Source organism: Spea bombifrons, chromosome 9 (genome assembly GCF_027358695.1).
Source record: "Spea bombifrons isolate aSpeBom1 chromosome 9, aSpeBom1.2.pri, whole genome shotgun sequence".
In the NCBI taxonomy this organism is placed as follows: domain Eukaryota; kingdom Metazoa; phylum Chordata; class Amphibia; order Anura; family Pelobatidae; genus Spea; species Spea bombifrons.
The window spans coordinates 11,358,970-11,371,410 of record NC_071095.1 but is presented as its reverse complement, the minus strand read 5'-3'; the positions used below and the strand labels follow the sequence as shown (position 1 = coordinate 11,371,410).

The window sequence follows — 12,441 nt, the reverse complement described above, 5'->3', positions numbered from 1 at the left end:
TTGGTCAAAAAACCCTACATGTATATTTATTTAGTACATACTTCATTGTTTGGATACAATTAATTAGGACTTTCTGTTTTGATTTCCTATTCACTTACGTGTCACAGATGCCATGTCCGCTAAACTGCGCTGCGGGGAAGACGACGGGCGTTCCTCCGACACGTCAGGCTGCCAAATATTAAATAAAAGAAAAAAAAATTAGTAAAATAACTTGCTCCATAACTGTATCATCTACAAGCTTTTTCACAAACAAACGCATAGAAAATTCTCGGGAGATGATTGATATATATAAAAAATACAAACTTTGCTGAAACTTTTATGCTGGAAAAACGACCGACCCGGCAACGAGATGAAAAAGCGAATCCAGGAGTCTCGGTTCAGAGGCGCCAATCACGACCCACGGTCTCCATCTGTAAAAAAAAACAAAAAAAAACGGGGGGGGTCGTTTCCAGCATTCACCAGATAAACCCCAATTCTTCATTTCAGCTGAATATGGAATGAAAGTTCCTGCGCGACCCGACGATCCCGATCTATATTTATGAATTCACATCATTTCACAAACCCAGATCTAACTAAATATGTATCACCCCCCCTTTTTTAATGTTTCTCCATCTGGCTCCCTAAAGCTGATCCTCGGGTTACCAAAGCGAGAAGGAACATGATGAATAAATAATAACAGTTTCACCGAATTAAACCCAGCACATTATCAAATATGGTTATTTACACAAAGTTACGAAACAAACGCACAACCTGCCCCCCAGTGGCCCCCGTTTCTCCTGCTGTAAAGTCTCAAACCTTAATCAGTCGTTGGTCTCGTCTTAGATTCAGGAGCCGTATGTCTATCCCATGCGTGTTTAATACCCTCGCTGTATTACCCTCTACCACCTCTGCTGGGAGGCTGTTCCACTCACCTACTACCCTCTCTTAAGGGGGTCAGTATATGGGGACATAGTGCCGCTGGAAACATACATATTGAAAAAAATATTAGTCAACTTAGTAAATAGTTTCAATATTTTTATTTATCAATAACCAAGACCAGTGCATTTTTTTTTTACAAAAATCAGAATAAAGCATTTTTTTTTCAATTTTTTCATCATAAACAATGAAAATCAGGAAGAAATTAAAACCACTATATAATTAAGTTATATATTGTCATTTACAGAAGATGCTAGTAGCTTTTATACAATTTACATAAGATGCATTTTTAGAAAGTCGCAAACATTGGCAAGTTAAAAAAAAACAAAAAAAAACAGGAAGAATAATTCAAAAAAAATACTACAAACATATAATCTATATAGGAAATTAAACGTAAATATCAATTTATTAATTAAACTTTAATTTCTGGGTTTTAAGACTAGGAATTACATAAAGAAATGCTTGCGTTCAAACAAAATAGCAAAATAAAATTCTAAATTAGAAATTCTATTTACTTCTTTATCTGAGAACAATTTTTTATTTCCATATTGTAAAAAATATTGGTATTTTTACTGTATTTATCATAAAAGTAGACACCTAAAAGTCAGTGGTATTTTCTCCCCTCTAATTTTTTCAGAAAACGAAACCTCCTATTTTTATTTAGTAAAACAGAAACTAAGAAATGTTTTTCTTTTGTTAAATTACAAATATTAGAAAGGAGGAGATCGGAAACCTAATAACAAATTTACCCCAAAAGTCCAAACGGGTATAACGCTCCCAAAAATAAAACAATGGAAATGGAACCAGAAAAAAAAAAAAGTATGTTTTTTTTTGCACATAAAATAAAAAATAAATAATACAATCAAAGCTCACATTTTTGATGGGGGGGGATATGAAAAAAATTAAAATAAAAAATAAAATAAATATTTAAGAAATGTTTCAAGAACAGCCGTTACCGAGACAACGTGGCGAACAATTTTATGTTAATATATTACTGTAAAATGACCCCGGAATATAACTTTAATAATATAAATCCTAACAATGCAGAATTCTTATAGCATTTCATGTATTTCTCTTTAAAAAATAAAAATAAAAAAAATAAAAAATATAATAATAATAAAAGTCAATTCTTTTCCTTTAGCTGTATATTCTTTACTAGAATTATTTGGAACATAAGACTTTATCCAAGGCATTTTGAACTCTGAAAATAGCCGACATTTATTTTGTGTATATAAGAAATAAAGATTTAGAAAATAATATTTTCTCCTGAAATTTGGTTTGTAGAAATGCGATATAATTATATATATATTAAACAAAAAACTACAATGGGTCGTGAACTCAATTGTAACAAATTCTATATTTTGGAGTGAAAACCTTTTTAGCAAAGTATGCCAAATGTTTCTTTCCCGAACAGGAACACGGTTGGTTCTAAATTCATCCTTTTTTATGTAATTAACAAACTTATGACATCATGACACGGTTCCTATAACTTCATTCTGTTTTGTACATTAAGGATATTTACCAAGGGCTGATCTCAGGGAGCTTCTGCTGCAGGAAGGGCTGAGCTGACCTGTATAACGTATAGGTAATGTATAGTTCAAACAGTATGCCGGCCCTGTGCGATGTATAGATCGATCAGCGAGCTGACCCTGTATAATGTATAGTTCAAACAGTAAACCGGCCCTGTGCAATGTATAGATCGATCAGCGAGCTGACCCTCTATAATGTATAGATCAATCAGCGACCAGGCCATGTAATGTATAGTTCAATTGGTGAGCTGGCCCTGTGTAATATACAATTCCATTAGCCAGCTGGCCCTCTATAATGTATAGTTCAATTGGCGAGCTGGCCCTGTATAATGTATAGTTCAATCCGTGAGACAATGCCCCCCAAAAAAGCTTAAAAACTATAAATTATACAGGACAGCTCAGCCCTTACCAAAGAAATTCCTGGGGTCACCCCTTCGAGCTGAATGTCCAAATCTGACGTTTTCACAGAAATTTCTGGCTTAATTAAGAGATCAGAGCAGATTAATACAATTTTGGTTCAACGGACGTAAAATTCAAGAAAATGGGGGGGGCCTCTAAAGATTATGAAATAAAAATATAAAAAAGGTAAATAAAATATTCTATGGAGCTGAAAGATAAATTTTTTAGAATTTGACATTTAATATTCCCCGGTATATCATTTGAGGTTGATTGTTAATGGGGTAGAACCCCCCCCCCCGAGACCCCGGTTATTAATATATTTATTTTACAGATTCCTGCCTCTTTCCTAAACCGTTGAAGATATATTTATAGCAATCTATCCCTGTTTGGCCAAATAATAACAACAATAAAAATATATCAAAGGTGTAGGGAGGACCTTACAGCGGCTGACGTTCCGGGGCAAATATAAAGAAAGTGCGATCCGCTAAATGATGCGTTAGAACCCTGCACGAAACGCAAGAAAACTGCAAAAAAACAGGCATTTTCTGTGTTACGGCCCGATCGCGGCCCTTCCGAATAATGTCAAATAATAATAATAATTTCTAAATATCAAGACTATAGAAGAAAAACACGACTTTCTTCCTCGGCCGACGCGGAAACCGTAAGAGCTAACAATCAGAAGGGGAAACAAAGCATTTCCATTCAATTCCAATGAATTTTCCTTTCTTTTATCTCTTCGGAACGGAGATTTTTGTTCACAGTACGAAAAACGGCCACGAAATAAAACTAAAACAACAACAAAAGGTCAACTTGTGATCCCAGGAACAGAATAACGAGAATATCGAGACCGCTGAATATTATTATTATTATTAATACGTTAACGACTCGGGACAGACAGAGAAGCCATTTATCGGGGCTCGTTCCGGCCGTCCCATGTATTCTTTCTTAAATCTGTTACTTTTAGAAAGAAGCGGAAATCATCCTTTTTTGCAGATATTTTTATGGTATTTAGCAAAATTGGATCTCACAAAAAGCCTCCAATTTTTTTTAGGGCAAAAAAAAAAAATCCACGTCTGTGGTCCGCGGTCCGATCGGCTTTCGAGCGAGGGTCCGAAGATCCCCCGCCTGTTCTCTGGGAAGCTCAGGAATGACAGTAGTATAACTCAATCCCCCCCCCCCCGGGATAAAAAACGAAAACATGAAACCTGTGAATCTTTACCATAAAAAAAAGGTTATTTTGGAAGCCGCCACGGGGAGTCGGAGCAAAGTAACTACTTGAATTCACTCTGTAGAATGTCAACTAAAATCAGTCTGAAAATGGGGAAAAACTAAACAGAACAAGCAAAACACCCTAATAGCCCCCCAAAAATATTTAAAAAAATAACCACAGCGGCTGGGCGGGGATCGGCTGGAAACGCCCCTTCGGACCTCGCACGCGCAGCCCAATAAGTGCTGAGATGCCTGTAAGACGGGACTTATTTCCGGGACGCGGCTTCAAATAAGAAGAAATAAGAAGAAACACAACGATTAGCGGAAAACTTAAAAAAAAAACAAAAAAAAAAACCGAGGAAAGGCGGGAGAGGAAACGTAAAGTAAGTCATGTGATCAGAGAGCTGCGTTTACAGGAAATCGGTCGTCAACATATCGATTTATCGTAAAGATTGAAACTTTTTTTTTTTACTACAAGGAATTTGGGAAATTTAGGTTTTTTGGTTCTAGAAACTTCCGCTTCTCAGGATTTCTGTTGTGTTTTGTTTGTTTGTTTTAACACTTTGTGTACCCGCAGCACAAAAACGTGGTTCTCGAAGGGGCCATGAAAAGTGGCATTTTTTTTTTTTTACCGGAATGGGAAGGATTTTCATACCAGCGTCCCTTTAACCCATTAGACACCAAACGGTGCATCTCAAGACGCGATGCTGGTCCTGAAATGTTTGCTCGGACTGTAAAGTTTAACTCTCTCCCGAGAGATGGAAAGTTGTTGGATTTGGACCGGAGCCGCACAGCGCTGCGCACACAACGTGGAAAAGCTGTACTGCCCTCTTCGTCCTTTTGGAATTATTTTTTTTTATCGCCCGCGGTCCTTGGCGTTTATTGAGAGGAGGCCTTGGTGGCCAAGGAAGCCACGCAGTGCTGCTGGAAGCCCGGTGACATGGCCGAGTTGCACCCGAGTCTCTGGCTTTGCAGTTTGACCGCGCTGTTGGCCTCGTTCTCCGCCACCCAGGGGTCGATCCTCGGCACGGGCGAGCGGCACAGACGCTCCCCGAGGATGCTGGCCGTCTGTTCCGGTTTGTTGGCGTTCACCTCCGGGCGTTGGAGTATGCCTGCGATGTGATTCAGGAGGTCGCTGAAGAACTCGGGGACTCCCTCATATCCTGGGGGCCGAAGACAAATAAAAGACTCATAATAAAGTTACTGAGAAGGCACTCTGGGGCTGCAGCTTCTCTTTCAAATAAGTACACTGTGATACACTCATACTCGACAAAGGAGGAAAGAGGGGCATCGGAGGAGGAAAGAGGGGCATCAGGGGAGGAAAGAGGGGCATCGGAGGAGGAAAGAGGGGCATCGGAGGAGGAAAGAGGGGCATCGGAGGAGGAAAGAGGGGCATCGGAGGAGGAGAGAGGGGCATCGGAGGAGGAGAGAGGGGCATCGGAGGAGGAGAGAGGGGCATCGGAGGAGGAGAGAGGGGCATCGGAGGAGGAAAGAGGGGCAGTGGAGGAGGAAAGAGGGGCATCAGGGATTTAGGGACCAAAGAGGGACTTGTTGTCGCACAACAGGGACAATGGAAGATATAATAAAGGAACAGGCTTCTTCCGCCAACCTGTCTCTGCTCCGGGATAATAAATCTTAACATTCTGCTCAACCCGAAACAACACGGGAGGGCGATTAGCATGCGGTTACACGGTGTCAGCGTGCGCGGCTGTCACATTCATTTTAATCACATGCATTAGTTTCGTGGAACACAATGCTTTATTCAGCGCGGTAAAAGGTCGCGCACGCGGCTGAACGGCAAGCGGATCGGGAGACGGGGAAACGATTACAGGGAGGGCAAGGAGAAAGAGACAGAGGGACAGGGAGCGAGACGCACACAGAGGGGCTGAGAGAGACAGTCTCCGGGCGGCTTAACGGACCCCACAAGAAGATTCACTGCTCTCTAAGGGCAGGTGTGCGAGCGGAGCCACGGCCGTTAGAAATCCCAGCTCCTTGCGGTCCTTCTGCACACCCCAAAGGACATTAGCGAGGATTTATATCCACGGGGCCAGCTCTACCAGGGCTAATGCCTCACCGCGGCCGGCTCTACCAGGGCTAATGCCTCACCGCGGCCGGCTCACGGCCTCTACCTTCAAGTCTCCTATCCTTTGAACTTATTTTATAACGTAGAGAATTAAAATAAAGAGGAGACTTCAGTGACATGTATGACATCACACGCACACACAGACAAGGGGTGTCGTACCTGGGAAAGCGTTGATATCGATGACGGCGTGCTGCCCGGTCTTGTTGTTTATTATAATGTCGATTCCAAAGAGCGAGACGCCCAGCGCCTGGCGCAGCGCCTTGGAGATCGCTCGGATGACGTCGTCGCTCGGCCGCTCAAATACGCCTTCCACTTTATCCAGCTAAGAGAGAACAGAGACGGTTTAACGGGGGCCGGGGGGGCCACTCGCCCAAAGCAAAGAGCTTAAAGACTATGGACCAAGAGCTAAACAATGGAGGCATTGAAATGGGGCATTAGCGACGGGATATTGGGAAGAATCCGGGTCTGGGTTGGGCAACCTGTGCCCCCCAACTCTACCGGGGGGTCTACCAGTCGCACCCGGGCCTTCTCCCCAACCATGTAATCATTGCACCTTTTTCATTTTGCAATATTTTCTGCCCGCATAAAAGTTCTCATTGTTTTCAAACTCCCAACAAAAATACTCAATTATAGCATATAATATTTCTATAATATATATATATAATATTATAGCACCGTCGTGTTCTGCTGCGCAGTACAATGTACAAGAATCAGAGGTGTGTAACCCCCGTCATCGCGGACTGCTAGCCCGCCGATAATATGATTTAGCGCATGGAGTCAGACTATACGTATCCCATACATCTGCGTTAGTCAATCGGGGCCGTTTCCACTCATCGTGTGAGAAGCTTGCGCTCTAATATGAAGACTCACCGCTGTTAGTACCGAGGACGACTCCGGTTTGGATACGTTGTGGCTGTTAAAGAAGATGGACTCCCTGTCTGAAAGCAGAACAGAAAAGAACTTTACAGACAGGGGGAAAATTCTGCTTCTGAGATCGTTTGCGGGTTGGTTGGTTGTCCAGGGAGCGGACAATTAACATATCGATAAACGCTCAGAGCGTAAAGGGAATCGGTTACTGTCACAGGGAAGCAGGTTCCACGGGCGTTCGCGGGTCACTTACGGTATAAATGTGTCTGAAAACGAACAGCTTAAAAACAGATTTTTAGTTAAAGTGAAGAAGCTGAACATGCGCCGTGTTAATACGCGGAGACAGTTCATGCGATGCTCGAGCAGCGGAGGCTGGGGGCCATTAGGCATTTAATGGCCACTAATGAGACAAATCACTTTTGGCGGGTCATAAGTAGTCATTAACGATGGGAGTCTCAGCAACACAGAACCTCCCAATGGCGACCCGGGTCACCCGCTCAGGACAGCTGGTAGTTATGGGACATTCTGCCCCCGGTTTTTCTTATCTTTCCCACATCCAGTTGGCTCTTTTGTAATCCCGCTTCCGGAACGTAGCAATCGCATTCGTCAAACGTCGCGCTGTTTAGTTTTCAGACACATGTCTAAGCATGCCCCCCCCCCTTTGAACGAAACCCTCCCCATGAATCTGATCTAAAGGAACTTTTCTAACAGTGAAATCACAAACAGAACGTTAAAAGATTATTCCGGCGAGGGGGTATTTAACGCGAGCCCTCAGGACACGGCGAGGGGGTATTTAACGCGAGCCCTCAGGACACGGCGAGGGGGTATTTAACGCGAGCCCTCAGGACACGGCGAGGGGGTATTTAACGCGAGCCCTCAGGACACGGAGGTCCCTTCTTTAGACAACGATAAGTCTAAGGCATTAAACATTTCAGGAAGCAACGCAGCTGCCATGCTCCCAGCGGCCATCGGGTGGCAGCATTGCCAACAAAATCAACAGACGAACAAGGAGGGGGTCCGGCAGATCGGACCACACACCCCATTAACCCTTTCACTCACACAATGGTAATAAACAATAAATCAAGCGTACAGTAACGTTAAGCAGCTTTTCTGGGGCTAGCGTAAATTTGCGGACCGCCAGCAACGTTTCCCGACGGTCACCCCCCCCCGATGAGTTTGACCCCCTTACCGGATTCTCCCGGGGAGAAGTTCTTCAGGGACGGCCGCTCCACCACGGTGTAGGAATCTCCCACCACAAACACTTTGTAGAGGACGGCGTTGTGGCTGATGAAGCTCTGGATCACGCACGGGGGCTGGATCTTGCGCAGACCTTCCGCGTTAAATATAATCGCCATCTACACACAAAGTAAGAGCGATCAGTCACGGCAACGCCACCAGAGACCCCTAAACACAGCTCTTAATTAACCCCTAGGGCAGGGGCGTCCAACCTGCGGCCCTCCAGCTGCTGCAGGACTACATCTCCCATCCTCCTCAGCCAGCCCCTTAGCTGAAAGAGCATTATGGGAGATGTAGTCCTGCAGCAGCTGGAGGGCCGCAGGTTGGACGGGGCGTCCCTAGGGTAAGAAAGAGGGTACAAAGTGTACTGCACTCAAGACTCACAAACACATCGGCTTTCAATAACAAGGACTGCGTTTGAGAGGCCAGGCTTGGCACACCTGTCGGTACTCAAAGGGTTAAGAGATATTGGGTTATTTTTACGTTAAGAATTCCATAAGAGCAAAATAAAGATTTTTTGCTCAAAATAAACGCGCGGCGAGAGCCAGGATCTAAGAATAAAAAATACTTGACTTCTGGGCGATTAAAGAGGGAACCGCAGGCCGCGTCTGGGAAGAGGGGAGGCCGAGCGAGACGCGGTAACATTACCCCCCCCCGGACTGTTACCCTAATGCCCACCGAGTGGGAGAGCGGGAGTCACATGTGAAATGTTAAACGGTCACATTATCTGACGGTAAGAGTTTGATCCGTGGGAAGCGAGTCTGGACCCCAATATGGAGGCATGGGAAAAAAAGTCTAATCAAAATCTGACATTCAAAGCAGGAACGTTGAGGTCTCACTTACCTCGTGTGAGTTGGTGCCATGAGCTACTCTCGTCTTACAAACTAGAAGCAAAAAGAAAGAGGAAAAAAGATCAGAGGAGCCAAAAACACCTCCGAGAAGCGGCCCAGGAAGTGCTCAGGAGCCGCGTGCAAACGGAAATGTCTTCCCCCATATGGTACGAGTTCCAAACCCCGCGTGAGGCTGAGGAACACTTGCGCAGCCATTAGCTATTTTAAAACATGTGATGCGATGAAATGGACTGCTGGAATCCACAACGGAACATAAAACTGAAGTAATGAAGTGTCACAGACGTCAGAAACGCGTCTCGCCCCGCGGCGTATCAGCTGCCCCCGCATTTACACGAATATTTCACAGCGTAAGGGCTCAGTCCGTACATCACGGCTGCCGGGGACACTTGGAAGAGTTTTAAACACTGGAGCGAGTGTCACGTCAAATCTGACAACGGAGAACGTTCTTCGAACGTCATGAAGGCCACCCGCGTCTTCTGGATCAGTCCCTGCAAATCGAGGACGTGCCCCAAAATTCTTACATACACAGAATAAACCCCCGGGGGTCCCAGATTACTTTACAAACCTGGGGTCCTCCAAAACATTAAGAGCCTGTACAGCCCCCCCCTTTGAGAAGAACCCCTAGGTTTCAGAAGCCTTAGGCAGAAATAAATAGATTTGCCCCATAGGGTAATTTACCCCCCCCAACAGAATTCAGATGCATGTCAATACGTACTGAACGGGAAGGCCGGTCCGTTCTTCTCTATAAGCTTCAAGGTGTCCTCTCCGCACTCCGCCATCAGCTCCATGAACGGCGGGGAACAGATCCGCTCATCTGTAAGGCAGAAGGTACTGGAGTTTAGGCCGTGTTCCCCCCCAGATACGGTGTCAGCCACATTGGGCTGGAAACGGGGGGCTTCGGTGGAAAGAGATCACTCCTAAAACCACCAACATGTTCTGAAGCGTCGTGCGATGAACACGCAACCAAAATGGTGGTACAGTAAGCCAAGACACAACAGGAGAGCAGAGCCCTGTACAATGGATACCCAATAAAGCAGACATGTCCCAACGTCCCAATCTCTCCACATAAACCCAACGACGTGATAATAAGGCGGTTCTCAAATATTTGCGCCAGGAAACTTTAAAACACTTTGAAGGACCACCATCGGATGTCACAGGCATGGCTACATATTAACAGAGCGATGGGGAGAACATAACACGAGATCGGTATTTCCCTTTTCTCTTTGGCGTTTGTCCAGTTAAGGAACATCCTTGTGTCACCCTTCGAACCATTCTGAGGACCCCCTGGAAAGATCTCTCTGGGTGGTCCACGATAGGAATCTTCCGTTGCAGTTGGGCCAACATTAAGTTACAAAAGCTTTTCAGGACCTCAGAGGAGTCTTCTTGGGATGGAACCTTGAAGAAGAAACCTCTGAGGTCCCAAGGCTTGCCCGATAAATGTATCAATGTCACAGAGAGACTCCGCTGGCTCCTGGGCTACTACGGCTAGGTCAGCCCTTCTTATGAATGTGGAGCCGGGGTTGGTTCTTGGTCTGTTAGCAGGTGCTGCTGGTTGGGTACAGATGGAGAATCCCAACCAGAAGAACCAGAAGTAACGGGAGTCACGAGGAATAAAAATGACCGATAACCAAACAAGTCCTACATTTAATGCCTTAGCGACCAGACAATGGTTGGCCAAACACACCGTGCTCCTGGCGTTCCTTGTACGGTGAGGGAAGCCCTCGAATGCATCGCACTGACGTGTTTATGATATCCGGCAGAGCGCGCGTTACATGTTTATGTCTCCTGCCCGCCGGACGGTTCCTGTAAAAGGCATCAAGCGCTCCGATAAACAAATCGCTGCGATCCTCACACAACAGCCAACTCCTTCCCAACAAACACTCCGCTCCATGAATCTCTCACTCAGGAGGCTCTGCTGTCTCGCGAAAGAGATTATCCCTAAAAGGTCTCGTGTAATGTATAATTTACAACCTCCGACATCAAGCGAGAGCAAAACACACTGACAAAGACACCTATTACTGTATACAGCGCTGGGGGGTTATATTACTGTATACAGCACTGGGGGGTTATATTACTGTATACAGCGCTGGGGGGTATTACTGTATACAGCGCTGGGGGGTATTACTGTATACAGCGCTGGGGGGTATTACTGTATACAGCGCTGGGGGTTATATTACTGTATACAGCGCTGGGGGGTTATATTACTGTATACAGCGCTGGGGGGGGTTATATTACTGTATACAGCACTGGGGGTTATATTCCTGTATACAGCGCTGGGGGTTATATTACTGTATACAGCGCTGGGGGGTTATATTACTGTATACAGCGCTGGGGGGTATATTACTGTATACAGCGCTGGGGGTTATATTACTGTATACAGCACTGGGGGTTATATTACTGTATACAGCGCTGGGGGGTTATATTACTGTATACAGCGCTGGGGGTTATATTACTGTATACAGCGCTGGGGGTTTATATTACTGTATACAGTGCTGGGGGTTATATTACTGCATACAGCGTTGGGGGGTTATATTACTGTATACAGCGTTGGGGGTTATATTACTGTATACAGCGCTGGGGGGTTATATTACTGTATACAGTGCTGGGGGTTATATTACTGTATACAGCGCTGGGGGTTTATTACTGTATACAGCGCTGGGGGTTATATTACTGTATACAGCGCTGGGGGGTTATATTACTGTATACAGCGCTGGGGGGTTATATTACTGTATACAGTGCTGGGGGTTATATTACTGCATACAGCGTTGGGGGGTTATATTACTGTATACAGCGTTGGGGGTTATATTACTGTATACAGCGCTGGGGGGTTATATTACTGTATACAGTGCTGGGGGTTATATTACTGTATACAGCGCTGGGGGTTATATTACTGTATACAGCGCTGGGGGTTATATTACTGTATACAGCGCTGGGGGGTTATATTACTGTATACAGCGCTGGGGGGTTGTATTACTGTAAACAGCGCTGGGGGTTATATTACTGTATACAGCGCTGGGGGGTTATTACTGTATACAGCGCTGGGGATTATATTACTGTATACAGCGCTGGGGGGTTATATTACTGTATACAGCGCTGGGGGGTTATATTACTGTATACAGCGCTGGGGGTTATATTACTGTATACAGCGCTGGGGATATATTACTGTATACAGCGCTGGGTGTTAAATTACTGTATACAGCGCTGGGGGGTTATATTACTGTATACAGCGCTGGGGGGTTCTATTACTGTATACAGCGCTGGGGGGTTATATTACTGTATACAGCGTTTTATACAGAGGTTTCCATTGGACCCCCCCTTCTGTGTAATACTGCCACCTACTGCAAACAGCAGG

General features: G+C 44.9%; 2 protein-coding genes across 2 annotated transcripts in view; both read right to left on the bottom strand.

Annotated features, from left to right (window-relative positions):
* Positions 1 to 12,441, bottom strand: part of GON7 (GON7 subunit of KEOPS complex) — a 118,842-nt gene that overhangs the window by 66,220 nt on the left and 40,181 nt on the right. The window lies entirely within an intron of this gene.
* ITPK1 (inositol-tetrakisphosphate 1-kinase) overlaps positions 4,615 to 12,441 on the bottom strand; it is a 36,090-nt gene continuing 28,263 nt past the window's right edge. Inside the window, exons 6-11 of the mRNA XM_053474732.1 lie at positions 9,805 to 9,903; positions 9,082 to 9,122; positions 8,192 to 8,357; positions 7,006 to 7,073; positions 6,295 to 6,457; positions 4,615 to 5,215 (exon numbers count right to left, since the gene is read on the bottom strand). Of these exons, the coding sequence (XP_053330707.1) occupies positions 4,932 to 5,215; positions 6,295 to 6,457; positions 7,006 to 7,073; positions 8,192 to 8,357; positions 9,082 to 9,122; positions 9,805 to 9,903 (821 nt within the window). The 3' untranslated portion in view covers positions 4,615 to 4,931. The remainder of the gene's footprint in view (positions 5,216 to 6,294; positions 6,458 to 7,005; positions 7,074 to 8,191; positions 8,358 to 9,081; positions 9,123 to 9,804; positions 9,904 to 12,441) is intronic.